The following is a 27,483-nucleotide window of genomic DNA, read 5'->3' on the forward strand; positions in this document are numbered from 1 at the left end:
TACCGTCTTTATAGTATGATTTACAAAACTGAACCTATGTGTACTCTGACTGGCATTTAACTGTTGAGCTGCACAACTGAAGTCTGTTAAAAATTTTAAATTAAATTAATACAGTTTTGTAACTTACTTTCCCATTGTTGATAGGACTGCTAATTTTCAAATAACTCCGATGTTAAAGGGATTACTGAACATGTGTTTAAATCTCTATTGTTGAAATGTATTTTTAAAAGTTAATGGAATTTTGTTTTGTTTTATTGTTAAACCTAATATAATATGGACTGTTTTATATGAAATATGGAAAATATATGGAAATTAACGAAAATATGTACTAAACTCTAAAATATGGAAAAATATGGAAAATAAAAGTAGGATTTTTCAACCCTACACATTGTGAAACATAAAGATAATGCAAAATATAAATTATATTAGCTTTATAAGTAAATATGTATTTACATATAAATCCTTTCCCTGCTTATAATTATAAGAATTTAATGTAATTCTGTATTATTTTTTAACATTTTCTTAAATTTTGTGAATAATTTTTTATTTATGAAACCATTAAAATGCAATGTATCCATTATTTTAAGCTACAGTTACTAAATTGGTTACTAGTATGTTCATTTTTAATGTTAGTTATTGGTCAATGTAATATAATTACAGTTTGTTTTTGCAAATCATTGTACATGGGAACAGTGAGACGTCTCAGTGTACCCTTCAATGGCATGTCTACTGTTCCCTTTACGCATAGTTCATTTAAAAATTACACCATCACTTCAAAATTAAAACTAGAAAGACGAAACTTTGCCAAACATAATCTCAAGTACCATAGTATTACGTAACAAAACATTCATATTTATATCTGATTTGTATATCCAATATAACCTTCAACATTTTACTTCTAGAGTGAAAAATTACTAATTATTTTTTCATCACTCACCTTTATATCTAGAATCAAGTCGAGTATGAAAATACTGTTACTTTACTCATGCAACATACAACTTCACTGTTACCAACATCTCAACATCAAAATTTACCATCTAATAAAAAATGTCTCGCTGTTTTCCCTGTCTTACTGTATCCACTTCTCCCCAACCTTGTTTACATGTTTCAACCTATTTATGGGTCATCCTCAGAACTCTTGAGTTCTGACCCATAATAGGTCGAAACATATAAACAAGGTACGTTAGAATTTAACACAAAAAAGTCTTGTCATACATATTCCTACATGATTCAGTAGTTGACTGGCTTAATGTCTTAGTGGCTGATGACCTAGATGACTTATTGACGAACTGACCTGAATCATTTATTCATTGAAGTGAATAAGGTACTGACTGGCTAATTGACTGACTTAGAGTTGATTGACCTGAATGACTTGATGACAAATTGCCTTCATTGGCTTAGTGGTTGACTAACCTAAATTACGTACTGAGAGACTGACCTGAACGATTCTTGAGTTATTCGCTTTTCAATTTTCCTGCGGATTGATTCGTTCTCTGATTCATTCTTTCTGGATTTCATTCGCTCCCTGGCTCACTCATTCAATTTCTGACTCAGTCATTCGCTCCGTGCCTTATTCACTCTTTTATTTCTTGACTCAGTTTTTCTCTCTCCGACTCACCCATTAGATGTTTTACTCCCCGAAAGCTACTAAGCTTACGGCTTATAAAGAAATTTTTAAAGATCAAAATATTTTAATATGCATTATGCTACGTAACAGGAGTAGGCTATTTACCTTAAGTTTCAAAGTTATTGTCTCGCTCGAAATAAAATTTGAGAATTTATGACACCGGAATTTCCCGTCGTTAACATGTTCTCTCTATGGCCTTGGGAATCGAGCCCACGGTTCCGTGTTCGATTAAGCAACGGTATCATTGCGCCCCCAGAATAGAACAGGATCTAGATCAACACTGACAGGCTGGTAGGCGCGGACTTTCATATCCTTGGCTGTCCCCGCCATCCTTGCACACATAGCCTGAGGTGTAGAATACAGACATCACTGAGATGATATCATATTGTATTAGAGAGAGATTTAAAGAACGGAAGCAATTATGGCCTACCTGTTATTCCACTTTTTCTATTGCTATATATAAATAATAAAAGTGCTATGGATCCACAATTTCCGTCAGCATGGATCTGTGCCTCCAAGCGCCTTTATGACATTTACCTTTAAATGTAGGCCTACATACATTATACAATATTATAAAGAGTTGTCATATTTTTACCTCTGTCCATTTTTGTCTTTCATAACCCTAGCCTAAAAGAACATAAGACTAAAATACAATCAACATGATGCAGATTTCCATTTAAAACAATCCAGGATATCACGCTGACAAGAGACAATTATTTAGTTCTTAGATTAGAATCGAACACAAGATTGTGGTCTCCATGCATCGTTAAATTTGTACCTGGTATGTTCAATACACAGTCCGTAGAAAGGTGTTATATCGTAGTATAATTTCTTCTTCGCGAACTATTTATTGATAACTGTTTACCCATATTTCTTAATTATCAGCCATTTAAGTTGTCATGGATGTTTTATTTTTACTATTTTCAAACTCTAAGCTTATATAACGTGTTAATTTTTATTTTTACTGTGTACATTTTTTATTGAATTATCGGCTTCTATTTTTGTGTGATTCGTATTTGATTCTAACGAAATTAATATGTATTCCACTATGTTTATTTTTATTTTATGTGCAAAATTTTTATGTAACTACCTCTTTTGATCTAATTATGTATCTAAATCGTATCAGTATATAATTTCTTAATTCCGATCCAGTTGTATGTTCAACTATGTACGGCCTTAACTCTGCCAAGTTAAATAAAGCCATTATTATTATTATTATTATTATTATTATTATTATTATTATTATTATTATTATTATTAAAATGAAATTATTTTCGTCAACTTTTATTATAACAATCGATTTAGAAGATCAGTATCATTTCACAGAAAAAAAGTTGTTGAATATAATTTCTTATTATTGCAGAAAATAAAGAAAGGATTCCGTCATGGATGTTAGAAGATTTATGAACTCACTTCACACGTTATTAACAAAAAGTGTAAAACCAGATCTTTGCCTCAAGCAAAAAGAGATTCATTCCCATAGTGTCCATGTGAAAGCTATGCAAATCTCATGGCATCCAATTAGTTCACAAAAACATAATCGGTAAATATTTTACAGCTGTTTCTTCCATGTCACGGATGTTACACACATTTTGTCACGGATGTTACAGATGAGTTAATGTCCTTCATTTTTCCAGTTTCAAATCAATTGTGACATTTCTAAGTCAAAATATTTACTTGAACTGTAACATTAATCGTTATTAACCCAAAATATTGAAAATAAATGGCAGAAAGAATATAGATTTATAAAGTTCCTTAACAGTGCAGACTCTCAGAACATTTCTCCAACAATAGCTCCTTGAAAAAAAAAAAAAAAAAAAACATTTACAGCTGATCCCTCTATCAGTAAGTGTGCAAACTCTAGGGAAACAAAACAGTGCCTATTACCCAGCCAAGACCACTTACTGTGTGCGCGCCAGCTCTTAAACCGTGAGGTATGAGGAAGTGGGGAAAGGGGACATATGACTCAGCCAGGCCAACTAGGGAGTGTGCATGAATGTTCGCTCCGTAGTACAAACATTAACTCTCTCGCTTATCGGTTTCGCGCCGCGCCGCATTCCTGCCGCGTTATATATATTTAGCTTAGTATAGTACAGTCTTACGTCATCACCCGCTTATCGGTTCCACGCTGCATTCCTGCCACAGTTTAAGAGCTGGCGCGCAGACAGTAGATTCAATGCCAAAAACTTGTAAAATATTTTCCTTTTGAAAATAAAACATTAGAATATTTAAATTTAAAACCTTACCAATGTCTTACGCTAATAATAAACAAATATTTCTGAAAAAGACTTTTTCATTGGAATTCCCAGTTTGTCCGAAATGGCTGTTATGTTGTTTTCAAGGAAATGAGATCTCTAAATTGTCTTCATTCGTTCAAACTGTAAAATTTATTTATGGAGGAAATAGTCGTGTAAACGCTAGCAGTCGAGCGTGGAGGTTAAGGTTGACCATAAAAAATAATTGAGATATTAGTAAAATAAATGATAGCTGCAAGAAAAGAGAAATTCCTGGAACCGCTTCCGTGAAATGGGTCGTAATTTACTACACGTGTGTTTATAAATTCTTCTTTCCGGTATATATTATACACGGAGCAGTTTTTTTTATAACTCTTATGTTAGTAAAAACATTTCATATTTTTATGGCTAGCAGTCTTTATTATTTCGTCTACCATTAAAAGAAAATCGTCTTTATAATAACCAGTAGCAAAACAAAAAACGTGCGACATCTCACGAGAATGTAACCCAAATATGTTATAGCATTAACTTCTATACACCCCGCAATTAATTGTTAAATAATAGGTGATCGTATAGACTACTTAAAAAACTGACCCGTTAGCCATTTGTCTACACTCATTTTTTAATGTTAGGCTTTTCCTCTGTTCAGCTGTTGACTCTGATGTTTGCTCTCGATAGAGGGGAGCACACTCAGCCAGTTGCAATATTTCTCTTATAGATGGCAGGCCTATAGCGGACTGTGAGAAGATGATAACGAAATGACGTTATGAAAGATTGTAGGTTTGGGAAGGGAGTCATGATTCTTCTAATTATTGGTATAGCTCGCTCGAGGAACGATTACCGAAAAACAGTGGTGGCGTTACTGTCTGTTTTGACGTGTATATGTAGGCACGCCGAGGGAGCGAGAGGTACAGGGCGATGGATGAACTGCCTCTTCCAAGAAGATGAACAGATGGGGACATCGCCTGTGGAAATGAAGAGCGTAGCAAGAGAAAAATTCGAAGCGAATTAAACGCGCAGCGTTATGTTTACGAATAAAATAATGATGCTCTGCGAGGGGAACGCTTCATCACTACATAATAAAATAAACGCACTTGCAACAAGACACGTATTCACATGCAGTGGAAGTGAAACTAAAACCGTAATTTATAATGTGTAACTATCACAATGCAAGACTGATTCTATCGATTTCGTTTCTTTTCCGACTGTACTCTTAAATATAATTCAAATTATCTCGTGAACTTTCCAGTTGCCCGTCCTTCCTTATAGAATTGTTTCGTTCGCATTCCTATCGTCGGTAATCCCTGCTTGCGAGACCTATACTATCGCAGCACTGTTCACAAATAGCGACACAATGTTATCACGTGGGTGGTATGGCAGAAGACCGTCAATTAAGACACCACATTCCCAACATGAAGGAAATAACTTCCATTTTCCTACCAGAAATTAGTAATAGAGAATTCCGAATATTTATACTCTGCGAAGTAATGAAGTAATACATTTAATATATTCCGTTAAGTTTAAAACGTTTTAATTATTAAAGGGCCAATAATTAATAATTATGTAGCACACCACTCAATAAATTATTTCAATAATATATCTCTTTGAAATTTTGCCTACGCAAATTTTCTTGTATTCTCATACGTTGTCTCTTGTTTCAGCCGAGGTTTTAGGTTTTGTGGCATGCTGAATAATTCTTCCACTGAACTCTACTTCAGGAATTGACGGTTAATGATGTCAAATGAAAGTGCAACATGAATTACACATACAATAATTAAATAATATTTTCTAGTTGAGTTAGAATGTTATTTTCTCCAAACATTCATCTGAGATCGTTCAAGGCAACATTGTTCATTATGTGTGTAGAGAAACAGTTCTTTGTAGTTAGCGTGTACAGATCCTATGCCCGCTTCCATGCAGGAGGTTTTCTTGGTTCCGGGTGGATTGACATACTGCACTTTACCTACTGCTATTTGACATAAAGTAATTTAGCACATAACCTATTTTACATACAAGTATTTGGCTTATTTATTTTTAATCTAATTTAATTTGACACAACCTTTTAGGTATACTTTTTCTGGCATACAACTACTTTGTTTCATTTGTACATTCACATATTATCATATTTTGACATACTCTACTGTAATAAATATATTGTGCTCATTGCTAATAATTCCTGTTACAGTTTATAAGGTTTCTTGTCTTTGCTTAAAAATCATAGAGGTTTGGGATGTATAAAAAAATATGGACGGTGAATTTGTAGAAACGAGAAGAGGGGGGGCAATATTTATCTTTTAGGGCAGGGATTGTCAAACTGTACGCCGCGACGTCCTGGTGCGTTGTTGGTCTATGTTCTTGGCTTCGCAGCTATAAGGTAAAACTAAAATAATTTATAATGCAGTTTATAATGACACATGACATGCAAGTTTTCACTACGTGTAGATATTTATTTTATTCGGATTTTGTATTTTTACAAGCTGGTAAGGAAGGCTAAACGACTATTTTCTTAAAAGAACAAATACCACCAAATCTAATTTGAGAATTTTTTTAATTTTCGGTACAAGAACGTCGCACGGAAAATCTGACATGTGAAGGACACCGCAGTCTAAAAAAGTTTGAGAACTCCTGTTTTAGGGGATTCTTATATCAGAAGACTACAACATATAGTTCAAAGATATCAACAACATAAGGATGAGGGACGCATTTTGGATTACTTAAGAACATGTGGCCATAATTTTACTTTATAATTTATGTTCATTTTTTTAAATGTCAGTACATTATACAAAGTATGCCAAATGAATACTATACCAAATTAATAGCATGCAAGCGATAAGTAGTCTGTGCCAAATTTAATGAGTAGGCAAAATGTGAAGCAAGTAAAAATATTGTAGGCAAGAAAAAAGTGTGTATATTAATAATGTAATCAAATTTTGTATGTTAATTTTGAATATGTCAGATCTCTTCTAGGTGAAAAGTAGTATGTTAATCAGCCCAGTACGGATTTTCTTGGCTATAAGAATGGACATATTAGAAAGAGAACTGGTGCTACGCATGACAGGAGTCTCAAAATTGGTACTGTCCCGTCAAAAATGGATTATTCGAGATCTTTAGTCCAATCCTACATACTTCATCATCATGTTTTTTTTTTATTAAATAAGACTTATAATTAATGTTTACGTCTTTCAATCTAGGTGTAATGAATTGATAGATCAATTTTGTATTGCTTCACTAATTCAATAATTGCGGTGTTATGTAGTTATCTTTTACTATAGCGTAACAGTGAAAGAAAGAGGAGTTAAAATAGTATCATGTCATCTTACTACACTGGATTTGAAGGCTTCAGAGCCATAGTGGGCCAAGCGCCATTTGTTAAAAACGGAGAAAGCAAGGGTTAAAGTTAAGTGAATACTATAGTTTAATGAAGATTGACATATCATTTAGTTTTAATGTGTATACTTTATATTATTTGTTACATGTTTCCATTGAATTATGGTAATAACTTCATTTTAACCCCTGTTTTCTACGGTTTTAGTAAATGGCGCTTGGCCCACTATGGTTCTGAACCCTTCACTTAAGCATTAAAAGAACCAGCGCGTCTGTTCGTATTGAATACAATTTATTGTAACGCACGATTGCTTATATTTTTCCGTTGGTTGCGGTAGTTGTGTAACTGAGTTATGAATTGGGGACGTGAGGATCCTTAACGAATTATTAATTGGAATGTATCGATGACGTAAGGGCCGAAACTTTTCTCCGCATTACGCAGGAGTTCTTTTAAACAAGATGACCACTGCACTTGCATGCTTGGTAGGAATGCTGTAATTACGTAAGACTCTGGACCGGTTATCTGTCATCTCCCTGAGCAGTCACAAGTGGGAAGCGGAGCGAGCAGTATGGAGCTGATATGCGGTCTTCGTGCTCTTGACTTCGATCCCCGAGGCAGTTCATTATGGCGGCGTGTTTCCTGGATTCTTTCATATTCGAAATTTCAATGTATGTGAGCAACTGGAATATTGACGAAAGCATGGTAGCCCGCAGGATTTTCGCCAGAGGGGAGGTCAACCCACATATTTTTAAATAGACATTTAAATTGTAGGCCTATACAGGGTGTTTCCGAGGTGGTGTTACAAACTTTCAGGGATCATGGGGAAGGGCACATGTATCAATTTGAGATAACGAACCCTGGTCCGGAAATGACAGAGTCGTAAGTTACAAGCAAAAATACTTGTGTGGAAATGAAATAATTTTATTCCTCTGTACACCTTATTTATGTGTATTTATCTGTACATCTTACACATACTGTATTCATCTGACGTTGTTTACATTGTCTACTTACAGTATTCCATTCATTGCGCTGTCTGAGGGGTCGGAATAGGAAACTACACTAAAGCAATGCAGATAGCGTAATGTGTAACGGACATGGTCGGTCCTGATATGCACGTCTGTAGACAGCAGTGTATGTGTACAAGTTGCAGTGTCCAGTCGATCAGTCCTAGTGAAATGGAGGAGTACACGAGAGCGGAATAAGCAGACCTGACTTTCGAATACGGATGAGCCAATGAGAACAGTAGACAAGCTCACAGTTTGTATCGGGACAAGTACCAACGTAGGAGACATCCGGCCCATGCCATCTTTCCACGACTGTTCCAAAGGTTAAGGGAAGGAGGGCACGTGTTGCCAAATTGTAATTCCATTTCCACACAACTATTTTTGCTTATAACTTTCGACTCAGTCATTTCCGGACCATGGTTCCTTATCTCAAATTGATACATGTGCCCTTCGTCATCATCCCTGAAAGTTTGTAACACCACGTCGGAAACATCCTGTATGTGGGGGCTTCCTGCTATTGTTCATGGCGAAACTGTTGGTTAATTCCCCAATAATGATGCATCGGGGATGCACTATTAGGTTATGTGATATCACTTCCTTGAAGTTTTTGATGTTCAATTTTAACTCTTCTTTTGTTCCTTTTCCTGTATACAGGGTAGACTGTTAACCTCTGCACCAAAATGAAACTGGTAATAGGTTATGAGGAGAGATTTTAAAAATCTAAATAATTTTGTTCTCTACCATTCACCGTTTTATAGGAAATCGTTATGTTTCTAAGAAACATTTGGCCATATCACCGCTGCTGCAATAACTCTGAGCAAGCGCGGCCTGCACTCCTTACCTTTCCATCTCCCTCTGCTGTTCTCAGTTGGTAATACGCGACGTGCACTGCATTGCAAGATTTATTTCAACGATTTTCGCTATTATGTACGTGAACTATCACAAATATTGTCAGAAAATGCAGGCTCTAAATTTTTAAAATTTTATAAGGGAATGAACTCACAATTGGACAAAAATAACAAGGTATCACAACAAAACTTATTAGAACTTAAATGTCTGATAAAAATATAAAAAAGGTTACTAATAATATTTTTTTTAGATTTCACTTTTTACTTTAAATTAAATTTTCTAAAATTTGAAAATTTTCATGCATATTATTTCATACTCCACAAGCATTAGTGATAGAATTCCGAAATTTTGTTCAATGATTTAACATGAATTTATGCAAAAGGTAGACTACAACAATGCCCATTTCTTTGAAAATAGAAAAATTAGGTCACAAAACATTATGTACATTTTAATATATTTTATACGGGACAAATAATAAATTAATTGCATTAAAATAAACAACTCTACATGCCTGAGAGTAGTCTACTTTTCAGAAATAAGTGTTTATAACATACAGTAAAAATATTAAAGATGTCAGAGAGACTTTATTGTTATGGTTACCAAATTATGTAACTACAGAATTTTTTTGTTTTTTTGTTTTTTTCCCCATACTTTGATAAAAATGGATTGAAAAATATTATTAGTAACCTTTTTTATGCTTTTATCAGATATCTAAGTTCTAATACGTCTTGTTGTGGCACCTTGTAATTTTTGTCCAATTGTGAGTTCATTTTCTTATAAAATTTTAGAAATTTAGAGCCTGCATTTTCTCATAATATTTGCGGTCGTTCACGTACATATACCCTTAATTTAAATTCATGGCTAAACGGTTTAATTTGCAAAAAAAAAAAAATCTCAAGACACTAACTGTTCAGATTATTTTTACCTATCTGCTTGTACAGCAGTCAGCCATTTCTCTCCGGCCATTACCGCAATAGAGCGCTGCAAACATTGGGCAAAGACTATTTTTATTCCTGCTTAATGGTGTCTCATCGAAGGAAAAGTGCAATACAAGTTTTGCTGTATATTCAAAATGTAGCATCACGCCTTACATTTTGGTGTAGAGGTTACCATCCACTCTGTATACAGAAGCATTCTTACTTTAGTATTTAGATTTACTTCCGTTATTTCATATACGTTAGAAAATACGCAACTAACTTATTTTAGTTGAATCGATGATTACAGGAAGAACGTAAGTGCAGACAACCTGCTTCTGAGAAAAATGAAAAAAAAAAGTGTTTAGTATTTTCTGGGTCACATTAAAATAACTTAGTTGTTATTTCTTTAAAATTATACATATATGCGCACTGATTAAACATTAAATAAAACGAAAGTCACTTGTAGTTTGTGTGTTATTAATTTTTAAAATTATTGGACCGAAGTCCTATCTGCAATCAACAGATATTAACTGTTTTATCTACTCAGTTAAACACAACAGTTATTTATTAATTATGTTAGTAAAACTACATGAAATATGCAATGGAAAGTGCATTCAAGTATGATTGGTTCTTAATATTACACCGTATGTATTATAGGTCTACATGAAGCCTCTGGAGTCATAGCCACGCAGCGCATTTTCTTTCTAAAAAAAGTTAGGAAAGTTATCGGTTAGTATATCCTGGAGAGTTCAATCTCTGACCCTAAATGCTTACGTCAGGACGCTACGAAAGGTATAACCTAGCTTCGGTACATAATAATAATGGAGCATGACAACTGTAAGTGGGATTGCTATAAACTGAAATCGTCTGTCCAGCTGCTTTTTGACCATATAAACGAACTAACACTGCGAAACTAGCGCTGTACAAAATATTAGTGCTACCTATTACAGGAAATATAATTAGATCGATAATAATACTGAACTAGTATATACAATATATATTATAGAATATAATAGTAAACATGATACACATTAACTGTAAATACTCTATATATAATATATACAATTAATTCATTTAACGAAATCAACTCCGTTACGGTGAGCAAAAACATATACCGGTATTCTGAGATTATGAAATTCATATCTTTTACTATAACTGCCAGTAAAAATTTGTTTAAACTAAGAAAATGTTCTTCCTACGTCACATGACATTACAGAAACAATATAATAACAAAAATCAATATACAAATTATCAATATTTACATTTTACACAGTACATACAAATAATTCGTTTATCAAAACCTATCCCGTTGCAGTGAACGAAAACATATATTCTGAGGTTATGAAATGCAAATCTTTTAGGAACATCGTATATAATTTGTTTAAACTAATAAAATGTTCTTTATACGTCATATGATGTTACAGGGGCATATTTATAATACATTAAACCATTATTATTTAATGATCCCATGCGTACCTGCTTGCAATTCTACCTTGCTTATGAATCCACGTGACATAATACTGTAGATATAGCTACCAGAAGAAGCCACTCGAGCCGCTGTACGTTTGGGAACGAAAATACGCTGCCTGGTCATAACTTACAATATCCAAAAAATTACTTATTCTTTAACAATCCATAAACTTATACACAACAAACGATTTTACTTAAAAACAGTCATAATATTTAGAATCATAATAGATGGCACATTTAAAATAATTCTACCAAATCGTAATTAGTGAGATACAAGTTTTTTGCTTATTTGCCAAAAAACAAGTTTTTGGATATTGTGAGTAGTGAGTTATGATTCTAGTCAACTCGCAGAAAAGTACCCCAGTGTTTGACTGCAGATTTTCTGCGCTCAACGTGAAAAAGAGAGTAGAATTTTACACATTACAAATGCTTAACTGAGTTTCTTTTCTGTTCTCGTCGATAGGTCTATCTTCAGAGGTTATGAAACTGGTCTTATTCGTTTTCATACAGAAGTTGACTTAAGCCCTTTCTGCAATCATCGATTCACTCATATTACAAAGAGAGGGGGATGTCCGCAAAGAACACGCCCATATTCTCACTGGTAGACCCCTATTTTCTAAACTCCGGACGCTCTATAGTAATGAAAGTATTTCACCATCAGTGGCACTAATAACAGTCCAACAAATAAGAATAATTGAACAGGTATTTTACAACTCTTAGTGATGGAGAATAATATCGCACTTCAGTATCCCGACTCACAGAGCGATTATATTGTCACCGGCGTAGCTCAGTCGGCTGAGTCGCTTGCCTGCCGATCCGGAGTTGCGCTCGTGTGTGGGTTCGAGTCCCGCTTGGGCTGTTGACCTGGTTGGTTTTTCTACAAGGTTTTCCCAACCATAAGGCGAATGTCCGGTAATCTATGGCGAACCCTCGGTCTCATCTCGTCAAATACCATCTCGATATCACTAATCCCATCAATAACCGAGTAGTTGATACAGCGTCATTAAGGGCCGTATTCATAGACATTCCTAGCGTGGGCTTGCGGTGGATGATCAGCGAACTAACGTGTTTCGTATTCATAAACCAGTGTTAGCGATTTGATATGATATGATATGATATGATATGATATGATATGATATGATATGATATGAAACCTGTACAAGTAACCAGTCGATAGCTGGGGCTAGTTTAGCACGCTCTTAGCGCGGGCTAGTGAAATGTCTATAAATAGCACCCTTAATAACCAACTAGAAAGAACTACTATTTCCACTCCCAACTTTCTCCACCCGTCAGGTCCGGAGATCCCAGTCACGGAGAGTAGAAAAATAAGAGCAGGGGACAAATCAATCACCAAGAAACTGCGTTTGGTTCACAAGTCAGCTTCCGTTAACAAATTGAGTTTACGTGGTGTAATTCATTTTTAAAACGATATCTTTTATTGATGTAAATGGAACATTGTGATACAAGTTAAGGTTGAGATAAACAGAATGCATAGATGTAGTGTCTCATCAGAGTGACAAGGTTTCGACTCTCGAAATATCTTCCAAATTTATCGTAAGGAAATTATGTGGTAGGTTGCTTTTCTCCAAAAATCTTTTTTCTCTCTGTTTAATCATGTTTCACGAATAACTCTCGTATATTTTACTACTTGTTGTTGCTATATCTTGGGCGATAGCGACCTTTAGATTGGAAGAGGATGGTAATTACTGCGCATGCGCTGCACTGATACCTACATCCTAGCCTAGATCACATATACCCAGATTGCTCGGCCTTATAGGGTTTGACAGTAACAACTTTTGTCAGGTTTACTATGCTGCCATCTAGTTATTACGTGAGGAGTCACGTCATAATTCCCATTTCAATTGCATTAGCGATTGTACTATCATCTCGTGTTCGTTTACGGCGGACGGGTGGCGATCGTGGCGGTTGTTCTCTTCAAAGCGCTACCGATTTTAACATAGGGATGAATGTTATATATGTGATCTGGGATCCTAGCTAGAACGTAACAAATTTTTCTTATACGAACGCCCGTTCTTTACTTTACTTCTAACGTCTAAAGTCAGTCAGAGCTCAAGAGATACCGCGATACGATCGTCACGACTGAACTGGTTTTACAAAATTCGTTCTGATATCTTAAAAAATAGAGACAGTATTATTAAGTGCAACCGATAACAGAAATAACCTTTTCATTCTGTTTCGTGGAACAGATAACCGCTCGGAACTAAGAAAATACGATCAGGTTGTGGTCGCTCCCACGAGGGCAGACCATGACCTCTCAGTCTAGACGACCTCGAAGTGGATAAGGTGAAGAACGAGGCTTTGCACACTCTACAAGCACCATTTTCGCACAGTGATCTTTCTCCCTCGCATATTTTTTTCTCTCATTATACAAAGAATAAAAAAACAACTGTGCAATTTTAATCGAAATACACATTTTTGCATATCTGATAACGAAAAAAAGACTTTTGACATGATATCCGTTTGTGTACAGCGGTTCTTTTTAGACTGCTGCATATTCAATATCTACATACCTACGGTATTTAGCATGGTGTGATGAACATGATGAGTAACGTTCAACTACGAGCCTATGCTAGATACAGAATTTAAGTCAAGCTGAAGCCTAGCCTTTAAATGTCAATACCTCAGTTCTCGTAAAATAAAGACAACACTATTCTATATGTAAACAAAAAAGTTAATAAATGCGGTGGGTTGAACTTCGGCGTAGCTCAGTGGTTAGAGCAGCCAGTGCGTAGAACTAGGAGTCCGAGTTCGATCTTCAGCATCAGAGCAAATTTTTCTTCATTAATAACAAATGGTGCCCGTCATAAGTAATTCTGTAGAACCAAAGATTAATCTTTGCATAGATTAATAAATATATTTCTATTTATGTAATAATTTATTTTATTTTATAATGACTATTTTTGCACATTGTTACAGAATTACTCACAACATGCAACAATGTTCGCTCACTCCACATCCTCAATCGCTTGCCACGTCCAAAGCACAAGAGATGGATCCACATGTATTGCGAGTGAAATATGTAAGTAATCACGAGCTTTTCAAATCTGTATTTAGATTTTAGCTAGCTTTGTGTTTTAAGAGTTTTGGTACTATTCTTCTTTATGTAACAGACTTCGTAAAATAATTTGTATATTTATAATTCTATACTCCTACATCCCTACAAATATTGTGCGATTAGTTTATTTAGGTTTGGCTCAATCTGTCATCCAGTATGGTATAATCGGATAGAGAGGAGCAACAAAATTTACAATTTGTCCGCTCATATTGCTGATAATTAAAATCTGCTTAAACAAGTCAAGTGATTATCCAACAAATTTTATTTATTTCTATTTTAATGTTTTCCCAGTTGGATAATATATAATTATACGTTAATAAAATTTTATCATAAAAATCGTCGAAAATAGGTATAAAGAGGAAGAATATGTTTGTTTGTTTGTTTGTTTGTTTGTTTGTCTGTCTGTCTCTGTTTGTTCTGACAGGATTAAGGCCATAAGGCCTTCTCTTCCATCCTACCAGATAGCACATATAAATACAAAAAAAGAAATACAAACACTGATTAAAATAATACTCTACCAGAAGAAATTTGACATGTCCCTCAGCTGAATCAAAATGTTACACAACCACTGGAATAAATCATAGCCAGAGTTACGGGCCAAGGTTATACAATTACATTTTGATAATAAATCCTGCCCTAGGTTATTTTGATTTTAATAAATTTAAGGAAAATTTTAAGGAAATTATTTACTATTCATGTCCCTTTTTTTCCTTTTTTTTTTTTTTTTTTCTTAATTCCAATGTACTTATTCATTCCAACATGCGTTCTGTTTTTGACTGGATTCTCTATTTTTTATCTTAGGAACTATCCCAGTTTTCTAATAATTGTATTGGATTTGTAATTTTATTGAATCTTTGTTATGTTCCATTTAGTACAAAATATTTATAGGAACTGCCCCCGAACACGAGCTTGTTCAAACAATTGTGCGCTATGTCCATATAATATGTATTTACTTTATATTGTATGTAACAATAAATACTAAATTTATTAATAAAGCTTTGACATATTGAAGAAGGCTGTCACGTGGTCCGCTGTGACATCATCTACAGGCGTTGGCGGGAAGCAAGTGTGCAGAGTAGCCCTACATATGCGATTATACAATTCAAATAAATCACCTAACGTTACTCAACGGTAACTTAAGAACCTAGGGTTTCACTTTATTTTTAGTTCAAACGTATAAAATGAATACAGTCAACGCTCGATAACTCGTATTAAAGGGGGCGGAGATCTGTCCGATTTACGAAAAGTCCATCTTATCGAAGGGAAATACAGTTATACGTTAGGAATGAACACTAACACCATACGTTATCTATACAGTAGCAATATTATATTGAACTTGAACGCAACAAGGTTATCAATACATACCAGATAAAACGAAAACACAAATAACACAGGTAGTGGGCAAAGTGCATTAATCAGAGTCTACTGTAATTCGATTGGTTTATTATAGGAACATGATGGTGACTGATCTGCCACTTTTTGTTGTTTTTCCCAGCACAACGTTTGAAAAAGTTGTCAGTCTTCTTTTATATTTTATATTTTCTTATATTTTATTTTCGAAAAATGTGGTCCGAGTTATCCGAAGTCCGAGATATCGGGGTCCGAGTTATCGAGCGTTCACTGTACAAAATTTTAATTCAAATAGCTGACGTCATTTGCTTAGCAACGGTAATGAGTTAAGTCACACTGTTTTGACGTCATTTACTTAGCAATAGGTCATTCAGATGAAACACAGTAATTGCATTATAAATAGTTGCAGAGTGAGGTCTATGTGGTATATATTCAATAAATAAATATAGGGAAAATAATAATTAATAATAGAACTCATAAATTGCTTTAAATGTATTACCCTCTCAGTCATATTCACAATACTTACAAATAAAAACCAATTCTTTAATAATTTAAATATCACAATAATACACGACCCAGGCAATAAATTCACCCAATTAGGGCAAACATGGATATTATGAATTCCTTGTAACTTTTTTTAATTTGAAATAAAAAACACACGGGTAATATATTTCAAATTGATAGGGACGATTTTGTTTGTGAATTTTATTAAGTTTATTGACAAATTAATGATAAAATTCTAATCAAAGGGAAAAGTATTTCTTTGGAGAAATCAGTTATTTAAGAAAATTGATATTTATGCCCAAATTTCTACCGTCTACTGTCATAATGGCCACAATTGACTATGGAGGTCATTAGTTCTATATTTTCTTTACTATACGTCGATGAATATTCAAAGAACGAAAGATGTCTTAACTTTCTGATATTATAGGAAGGATTATCGTCACTTCAAATATACCTCTAACTTATTTTTTGTTATATGATTTTACAATGTTTGTAATTATTTAAATATGTAGGCCTAAAGGATTAAATATTAGTTGAACTGTTAAATCATGAGAATTAGATCAACAAATAGGCCTAAATGTCAATTCTATACGAATTATAACTGTGCTTGGAATCGTCCAAAAGGCAATGATTTTGAATTTTCGTTCGATTTCTGTCTTAGGCAGAAATTTATCTGAATTTGACAGGACTGGTTGTCTGTTTCCTGTCTTGTACTTGTTTTATGATGTATCCGAAGTGGCCCACAAATCGTATAATTTTGTAAATTTAAATGACTCCGACGTTGCTTTCACCTGTATAAAAACAACGATAGCTCTGCAACCGTTGAAAAGTGGACACAAATTCATAGGAACTGTAGTTACCACTAACTGCATTGTAATAACTAGAGTTCTGCATTTGGTTACCTTAAGCCTTCAAACTATTCGCAACAGTGTAGGTATGCACTGAATATAGATCGACGGCATTCGACCCTGCTACATGGTTCAGTGAACATGAGAAAACAAAACAATGCTGGGCGATTGGATATCACTGCAATAATAGAAGAATTTGATAGCCAGCACTTCATTAGGAAAGAAGAATATGTATTTTAGCAGAAAGAAGAAAAATATTTCATTTGAAACAATTAAAAATGTTTACAGACATTCATCGTAATGTGTAGAGACTCGTAATTTGTTTCATTTTAATTTTATGCTAACTTTTTTTTTTCATTTTTAATTCCAAGTTTTAATCAAATCTAAAAAGTATCTAGATACGTTTTACCGCAGATCACATGTAGATTGATATAGATTGCATATTCGTATGTTAAAATCGGTTGCACTTTGAAGAGAACAACCGCCAAGATCGCCACCCGTCCCCCGTAAACGAACACGAGATGGCAGTACAGTCGCTAATGCAATTCAAATGGGAGTTATGACGTGACTCCTTATGTAATAACTAGATGGCAGCATAATAAACCTGACAAAAGTTGTTACCGTCAAAGCCTATAACGCAATCTGGGTATACATGTTATGATCTACGGTTTTACTTATTGTAAAAATCAAGGGTAGACAAGTTCCGGGCAGTATATAGCCAGGGCGATCAGAATTTATTATGTGGTGCCTGAAATTTTTATTGGGTTTAAAATTGTTTATGACTGTGATTTCTTTTGTCACTACAACTATAGTCGCGACGCTGTTATTCCCGGCGTGACTCTCCTCTTTGCTTACGTCTTAGGAAGTGAAAGCTCTATAAAGTTTAGGTAGGTAGTATTGTTCGCCATTTTTGTTCTTTCGTTGCCGAGCTATTAGACGAGTAATCTATTTGCCACACCGGTAAACATTATCATATCGTAGTTCCTATGATAATAAATCAAACGCACTGTAATTCAGAAAATAATTGAGCGGCAAGTAACGTCCTCGTGTGCTTTCTGCGAACGCCAACGAAAGAGCCAATATGGCGGGCGATTATATTATATATTTATCGAGTCCAGGCCTGCAGAACTGTAGCTCTTGAGAGCGACTGCTTTCCTCCCCTTTCTTATCCCACCCAACTTTTCTACCTGTGCGGTCACGGCGTTCTAGTTACGCTCGGCTGCATCAACATTCATTTTCGGGGCGGAAGTCGATCATCCCCAATAGAAGTGGAGTGAGGCTGACGTCATAGTTCCCCTACTTGTGAGTTCTGCAGGCCTGATCGAGCCTTAGGAAATACATAACGTCATCAACAGCGAATGACAAGACGCACACGTTTAAATGTAGCCGACCTGCAACGTGATTGGCTGCCGGAAGTAAGACCGACGGGACTATAATACACAATGTTAACAAAAGCGGGTCCACACCTGTGGAGTAACGGTCAGCGTGTCTGGCCGCGAAACCAGGTGGCCCGGGTTCGAATACCGGTCGGGGCAAGTTACCTGGTTGAGGTGTTTTCCGGGGTTTTCCCTCAACCCAATACGAGCAAATGCTGGGTAACTTTCGGTGCTGGACCCCGGACTCATTTCACCGGCATTATCACCTTCATTTCATTCAGACGCTAAATAACCTAAGCTGTTGATAAAGCGTCGTAAAATAATACAATAAAATAAAAATAAACAAAAGCGGTTGTAGGAACAAATTCGAATATGCTTCTTAGATTAATATTGTTACATTTGTTGCGCATCTCAAGTTATTGTTCTACTCTACATAGCTTCAGTGGAGAAAACAGAACGTCTCTCAGAGAGTGTGTTTGCATTGCATAGATATTTAATATTGTTTTATACCTATATTTCAGTAAATTTATTATCAGAGCTCGAATGGTTTTCTCATTGCATGTGTGGGCAAAATGTGGTGGCTCCTAAAAATAAAGGGGATGGCTACTGAAAAATTTTGTTTTGTCTAACTGTGGTAAAAATGATCGTTTATTGCACATAAGCTGTTTTTAAATAATTACTTCGTTATTATCGTTATTAAGTCTAAGTCTTATTTTGTACATGAGTACAATTCCTGATGTACAGCGACTTACAGACACAGGTACACAAATAGATGTAAACACACAGTATCGGAGTGTGCGGGGAGATACCGCAACGTGAAGCTAGTATGATCGAGGTACACCTAACTTCTATTCAAAATAACCAAACGCAGGACTCTAGTAACAACAGAGGCGCTGCTTTCTCAAGTTAAGGCTGGTTCAAAATAAACCGGGAACAGAAACGAAAACGAGAACGAGGACGGAAATAATCTATACTAATAATAAATCTGTAACCGAAATTTTTCTGGTAATTTTCGCTTTTTTCCAAAAATAATTGGTGCTAACATGTATAATTTATCATCCTGAAACCGAAAATCGTTTTTTTTTAATTTTTGTTTGTATGTCTGTCTGTCTGTCTGTCTGGATGTTTGTTACCTTTTCACGCGATAATGGCTGAACGGATTTCGATGAAAATTGGAATATAAATTAAGTTCGTTGTAACTTAAATTTTAGGCTATATGCCATTTAAAAGGGGGGTTATAAGGGGGCCTGAATTAAATAAATCGAAATATCTCGCTTATTACTCATTTTTTGACAAGTATTGCATAACAAAAGTTTCTTTAAAAACGATTTCCGCTAAGTTTTATTCTATGCAAAATTTTGATAGGACTGATATTACTAGGATCTATGATGTACCGAAGTACATAATATTTCCGTGCCGGAATTCTGCATTAACGTATGTATTTGTTTTAAAATAACAATGCTTTTTATATCCTGGCCACGTGAGATTAATATGCGACGTTAGCCACGAATTGACTCTGCATTTATTTAAGGCGGCGTTGGAATCCTTGGACAATAATCGGATTAATATACAGATGATGTGATACTAAATATTATTATATTATAAACAGAGAGTACTTGTGTGTTTATATGAGGCAATCTCAAGAAACTATTTAATAAATTTAAATAATTCTTTCATCATTGGAAAATGTAGTTCCTTTAGATGGACAGAAGCTTATGTATGAATCGAGGACTGGGCACAAACGCATATAAGGTAGGACTAAACAGAACCTTACGCACAGAAAACTTTATATACTGTCGAAGCTATTAATTAGCTATATGTACTGCAGTTAAATTTAATGCTATTTGGAGGTACCGTACTAAAATCTGATGTCTGATTTGCGTTTCGTTTTTTATGAAAAAATGAAAGCCAGAGATGGAATAATTTTACAAATATACACGCGGCACATATTAAGTATTTTATTCAGTAACATAACAGTGCATATTTTATTGCTTAATTGCGTATTTTGGTGAGCTATGACAATGTATATTTAATAGATAACAGTTCTATGCAGTGCATAATACTCCATATTGAATAATTAACAAACCAACATCTTTAACATGACTTGTGGTTTGTAACCCATCTCAAACCCCGAACTCCACCCCTCTGAGCGCGAGATCTTATATACTCGGTCAGTTATGGCCGAATGTTACCTGTAAAAACAATTAACAATATAGGTATTTCAGTCATAACGTCACACAATACCAGATGAAACTATGAAATAATTACATAATTGAAATACGACTAATTAGTCTAGGGAGCGTCCGTTTTCGTTGCAAGAATAATTAGTTTAACATGTTTGTAAATTAGTCTGGAATACGTTGCGCTGCTGGAAAAGTTTTTCTTCCTGAGATTCAAGATCCCCGACAACCAATTAGAAACTTAGGTAGGTACTTAATAGTAGTACATCTGTTATCAACACACGTTTTAAATAATATAGGGCAGTACAACACCTTATTTCAAATGGTATCGTTTGGTGACAAAGCCTTCTTCCAGCTGAGAGTGACAACCTTCAATTCTTACAAATGTATTTTATTTCAGACACTGTTGAGTGTAACATAATACCAAGCTTAAAAATAGAATTAATCGAACAACTCCAAAAACTATTGCATGGTAATAACAGTTACCGGTACATTTATAGTTCTAAATACAACTTTGAAAGTAATTCAGGAGCAAACGATTTATAATAATTGATAATAAATTAATTATTCACTAACAATAACAAAGCTAGCCTATATTTGTAAATATAACAGATTTAAGTCAGTGATATTCATTAATAACAAGTGCAGCGAAGCGCGCGGGTACGGCTAGTGTTAAAATAAATGTATTTAAATGTGAGCATTCACAATACTTAATTGTGAATACTCACATTTAAATACATTTATTTTAACAATATTTCCGTTCTCGTTGTCGTTTCCGTTCCCGGTTTATTGTGAACCAGTCTTTATTCGTGATACACACTAACTAGAGAGAAGAGGGGTATAACTAGGCAGATTAATGACGGTTCTTCCACGTTATGCCGCCTAACCAAGCTCCTCTTCAGACCTAAAATCTTCTCTAAGAAGAGTTCTCTCCTTTCACTTGCATTGTAATTTGTATTTATAACCAGCTAAAACAAAGAAATTATTTTATTACGTTTTGCGTAATGTCTGGTAATAACATACTAACCACTGAAAATATGTAGATAATGTAAAATACCAATTGATTTTATTTATGCAAAATGGTGGTCTGAAGTCTACGATTTCGTAGGTGAATGCTAATCTATGTCTAACTTAGACCGTCAGGTTCAGGAAGAGTTGCATGATTTTGTTTTCGCGTAATGTTTGAATTCATAATGTCGCCTGTTAACATTTACAGACTTTTTTTTGGAAACCGAATAGAGAATGCGGATACGTTTAGAGTTAAACATGCATGTTGAAGTATCAAGTACCATATGACATGCTTAATGTAGTACGTAAGACGAGTTTACTCAACAATTATTTCTACCTTTTGATACCGAAGGGAAGTGTTTAACTAAGACAATGTTAAATATTCCTAACAGATAATATTCTTAACGAGATGTTATATGTCATATTTGACGTACTACATTTCATACCTTACGTAGGGCTACAGAAGAGCGTAAATAAGCTTCAAGCCTTATTATTACATTCAGAAATGTGTTTCCGCTGGTTATGTTTTGAAATTAATTAAATTGTTAATGTTATATTTCGAAATAATGAGGCAAGTAAATTGTGATATGAATGATAGGTTATAGGTCTACTACAAATATTAATTATTTTAGTAAAACTCGTTAATATTAGGCCTATTGAAAATCTTCTCGTGGAAAGTTTTCACCGTAAACAATAACTTCGAGATATTTTATCATCTCTGAAAATTAAATTATAGGTAATGCATCTTTATTATGCAATGAAAATTTTAAAATGGAAGACGTCTCGAGAATGTTATTGTTAACCAATTTTAAGTTCTCTTTGTTTTTATGTCTGTAAGTTTTGATTAAAAGGAATAAGACCACATTGTACACATATATTTTACTTCTGCTGATTTTCATGGTTTTTTTCATTAGTTATTTTACGACGCTTTATCAACTACTATGGTTATCTAGCAGTCTGAGTGACATGAAGGTGATAATGACAGTGAAATGAGTCCAGGGTCCAGAGCCGAAAGTTACCCAGCATTAGCTCTTAATGAGTTGAGGGAAAATCCCGGAAAAAAACTCAAACAGCTAACTTGTCCCAACCAGGATTTGAACCCGGGCCAGCTAGTTTCACACTCAGACATGCTAACCGTTACTCCACAGCAGTGGATTTCATGGTTTTTAATTTGTGTATTTATAATAGCTAGGCTATCGCACTCTCACTTTTTACTCACGCTCTTTTTCTCAATTCTAATGTGCACGTTTATTTTCGTTATCTAGCAGATTGAATTAAATTCGTATATTTAATTACTTTCTGATTTCCACTCTTCCGTCTTTTTTAAATAAGATATAGCGCCTAATTTGCATAATCCTGGATATTTAAATGTTTGTATACACACATGCATACATACACGCAAACACTCATAAACGCATACATAGATGCATGCATGCATACATACATACATACATACATACATACAATTATCAAAACAATGATGCAATGTACAAATATTCCATGATTTTTCTAGACTTAAGCCTACCACACACTATTTCACAACAAAATGTCTATTTTGACAAATGTGTGGTTTATCTTTAAGTTACTGTACATCGAACTCATAATTATAACAATATGCCTAATTTCGGACTTTTTTATTATCGAGTCTTTTAATAGTTCTTAATTGCACATGAAAGAATTTGATAGGAAATATCCCGTTTAAAAATTAGTGACAATACTTCATAATAATTTTAACTATAGAATAGGATACGTATAAGGTTATAATATTACTTTGATTTTTTTTCACACATTTTAAAGTCTATAACTAAATGAAATACACAATATACAGTATTTCATCCAGTTTTAATTGCGGTGTATTTTACGATAATTAAATTATAATTGTTGTTTGTTATTGTATATGGTTAACAGTCCGAAGAAAGGTTGGAACCTCGTAAGTAACACAATACACTAAATACAGTTCGGTTCCTTTTCTATATTTTTTTAGTTTTAAAAGTATGTAAAATACCAGTGTTTAATTCTTGTATATTTACTTGATTTTTCGCTGATTTTAAAACTAAAGTATGAAGCACGTAAAATTTACGTAATTTCAGTCCTTTCTACTTACTGTGATTTTCACAGTTTTATAATTATTTGATAGAGGATAACATCGCATATTTTTTCAATGTATACATTTCGCTCTTTTTTGCAGTGTTTAAAATCATATAAGAAAAAAATGATACAATTTCTCATAGTCACTTATTCTGTTCCGGTATTCAAAACTTCTATTAACTATATGAAGGTGTGAGCATAATATAGCCCTAAGAACACAGACAAAATTTTATAGGACAGAGTATTAAAGGTTCAAAGTCTAATGCTATTAAGTGCTGTATCATAATTTCTTCGGCGTCTACCTACGTAAGTTAATTTGAGTAAATTTTATATTAGACTACTTTAATAGTAGCTTCCGCATGCGCAAGAAGTTAAAAAAAAAAACAATTTTTGTTAAAAGTGTGGCTTTGGGCTATGTCATTGTCACCCCTTCATATAACAGTAAAAAATTAGGTATAATTTCAGATTTTGTAACTTATGTTTTTTTTTTTCACACACAGATATGTATTAAATATGTGTGAAGTATGAAATTTCATATAGGCCTATCTTAATCTTTAACTGCGCTTTTCTTCGCTATTTTATTATATTATTTTCGTCCTTTTTAGTTATATTGCCCTGAATATTTTTAACCATTTCCATCTCATTTTAATAACTTTACTAACGTTGTTCTTCCCGCCCTTCTAATACACAAAGCTGACGTGTAGAATGTACTCACCTTTTCTGTCTCCTTCTCGTCCTGCGACTCCACCAAGCTTATCGCTAGCACACACACCAACGCGGCGAGCGTCGGGACGCCGAACCTGCGTGACATCACTACAACACTAAGAGAACGCTCACTGTCACTGATGCACTAACCCGAAGACACCGCCTGCAGAGGTGACCGACTGTCGGAGTCTGCGGCCGAGACGGCTGTGATGAAGGCACTGCGAGGAGGGGCGTTATCAAGTCCCCCCAACACTTTCACCCAGAGCTTCCCACACCGCCGGAAAACATCATCACGCTGCTTGAGAATCTTATGGATATCCTTGCACTCACGTTAAGTAACAGAATTGCCGGGATATTGCAAGGTCTTATGAAAGATCATGTAAAGTTGGTCATTGTCACTAATGCGGGCAAGGGAGTGATCTGGTTCACAACTCAGACCACTGGACTCGGATCTGCAACCTCTTCGTTACTGCTCTTGTGAAGTGGTATTTGTGCATTTAATGATCACTTCCCTACAGAGTTGATGCAAATCAGGAAAGCAACAACATAAGTGGTAGGGAACTGAGGAAATCCTTGTAATTGCGGTGTCTATACACCAGGGATCGGCAAAAATGTCATCGTGATCACTAGCAATAGTGACGTCGCAGGGGCAGCGGGGTAAACTGTCTTTGCTTTACTCCCTCCCTTTCGTCCAACTCCCCTACAACTCTAGTACACAGGCATCTATCAGTGGCGGGGTTACCTGATAAGATTTAGATTGCTTCTATCTTAAACCTTCAACATCTGATTGGAAACGTGTGTTTAAGGAGGAATGGGAGGAACAGTATTTTTTGTGCATATGGTGACAATGTAGATGCCTCTTGTGTTCTAAAATTCTAATAGGCACTTATAAATCAAACATCTAGAGACATTACGACACGTCATAAGAATATCACGAAATCATAGGTAAGCATGAACATATCCAATGTAATTGTAAACGGAATGTATACAGTGGAAAATAAGTATAAACATAATAAATTTTCTTTTCTTAGGGCTGGACGGAGCGAAGCAATTAAAACATAAAAGAAACTAAATTAAAATAACAGTTCCGCTACTAAAATATGATGAAACAAGTTATGAGTCAAAGGAAACTCCATGCAAGTTATGTTATTGCTTTGGAAATAGCAAAATTATTGAAGCGCTATAATGAAGGCGAATTCATTAAAACACGTTTAAATAAAATTGCAAACAATATTTGTCCCGAATAATTTGATGTTTTTAACAGTATGAAATTATCCACACTGACAATACAAAGGAGGATGAGGGATATTGAAGCACTAGCTGAACGAGAAATAAAATCAAAGATGCATAAACATTGGTCTAATCTCTCGCTGTAGGTGGAAACACAGATATCGATACATTAGGTAATGTTCACCTGCGGAGTTAAGAAGGATCTCTCTGTATAAGACTACTTGCTCGATATCATTGCACTTAAAGAAAATACAACAGGAGAGGAGTTTTCCAAGTATGAAGAAAATATATAGAAGAAATTAATCTGAACATAAAACAGCTTGTATCTGTAGTAACATACGGGACTGGAAATACGACTTCAAAAAAGTCTACTAGGACTAACGTGTTATTAAGAGGGCTGGAAATAAGTGAGGACATAAAACGTTGTCATTGTATAACAGACCAGACTGACTTAGATTCATTTAAAATGCTCTCCTATCATAGGTCGCCTGCCGCTACCCTACATAGCTGCTATGTTTGGCTCTATAATCAATATATTTCGGAACAATTGTTTTCTGAACGAAAACTTGTAATATCTAAACAAAGATCGTTACTAACAGACGAAAGTTTACGAATTGTATTTTCCTAGGTTGTTGTAGTACAGTAGAAATAAAGGCGAAACAATATAATATAATCTGTACATCTCTAAATCAATATTTTATAGTCTATGTCAGATGCTGATGTTGAGAGTCCGCCAATGGGATCCGAACGGAGTGCTCTATACTCCTCGACTGATATTACATCTTATGTATTGCTGGTTGCGTCCAGTGATGTCATAGTGAGTACAAATTTGTCAACGGCTGCTATACACAGATTAGGATATAAAACAGGGACGGGGAATTCGCATTGTAAACAGAGTTGCCAGCATAAGTATCTGCATACAACAGCAACTAGGCGGAAGAAGCTAAGCTGTCCGAGAGAGGCTATTCCCCGTTTCTGGTATAATGGATAAAAATATATAATCTGCTTTAAGATTTGTGTGCCTAATGCAAGAAATGAAATAAGCTATGAATAACAGCTAGTCCTCCAATAATAATAATAATAATAATAATAATAATAATAATAATAATAATAATAATAATAATCTTTATATGAAACGAGTCAAAGTCAGGATAGGAGAATAAATGTCGGAAGGAATTGAAATTGAGAGAGGAGGATGTCAAGGATGTCCTTTATCACCTACCCTGTTCAATATAGTAAAGAACTGTCTTCGGAACATGGGAGGAGTGATAGTAGGAGAAAGAAGAATAAAATGCATAAGATTTGATGATTTTATTTTTATTTATTGGGTTATTTTACGACGCTGTATCAACACTTGTTATTTAGCGTCTGAATGATATGAAGGTGATAATGCGGTGAAATGAGTCCGAGGTCCAGCACCGAAAATTATCCTGCATTTGCTCGTGTTGGGTTGATGGAAAACCAAGGAAAAAACCTCAACGAGGTAACTTGTCCCGACCGGGATTCGAACCCGGGCCACCTGATTTCGCGACCAGATGCGCTGGCCGTTACTCCACAGGTGTGGACGATTTGATGATGATATGGTGTTGTTAGCAGAAGTGGAAATGATACTAAATGATATGCTACTGAAGCTAAATGACAGCTGTGAGCAATATAAGATGAAGATAAATGCAAATAAGACGAAGAGCATGG

The 27,483-nt window shown here is 34.8% G+C and overlaps 1 protein-coding gene across 1 annotated transcript in view; it reads right to left on the minus strand.

Moving 5' to 3' along the window:
- Window positions 1-24,796, minus strand: part of LOC138703381 (uncharacterized) — a 345,308-nt gene extending 320,512 nt beyond the window's left edge. The window contains exon 1 of the mRNA XM_069831207.1: window positions 24,572-24,796. Coding sequence (XP_069687308.1) covers window positions 24,572-24,667 — 96 coding nt within the window. The 5' untranslated portion in view covers window positions 24,668-24,796. The remainder of the gene's footprint in view (window positions 1-24,571) is intronic.
- Between the last annotated feature and the right edge of the window lie 2,687 nt (window positions 24,797-27,483).

This window comes from Periplaneta americana, chromosome 7 (genome assembly GCF_040183065.1).
Source record: "Periplaneta americana isolate PAMFEO1 chromosome 7, P.americana_PAMFEO1_priV1, whole genome shotgun sequence".
In the NCBI taxonomy this organism is placed as follows: domain Eukaryota; kingdom Metazoa; phylum Arthropoda; class Insecta; order Blattodea; family Blattidae; genus Periplaneta; species Periplaneta americana.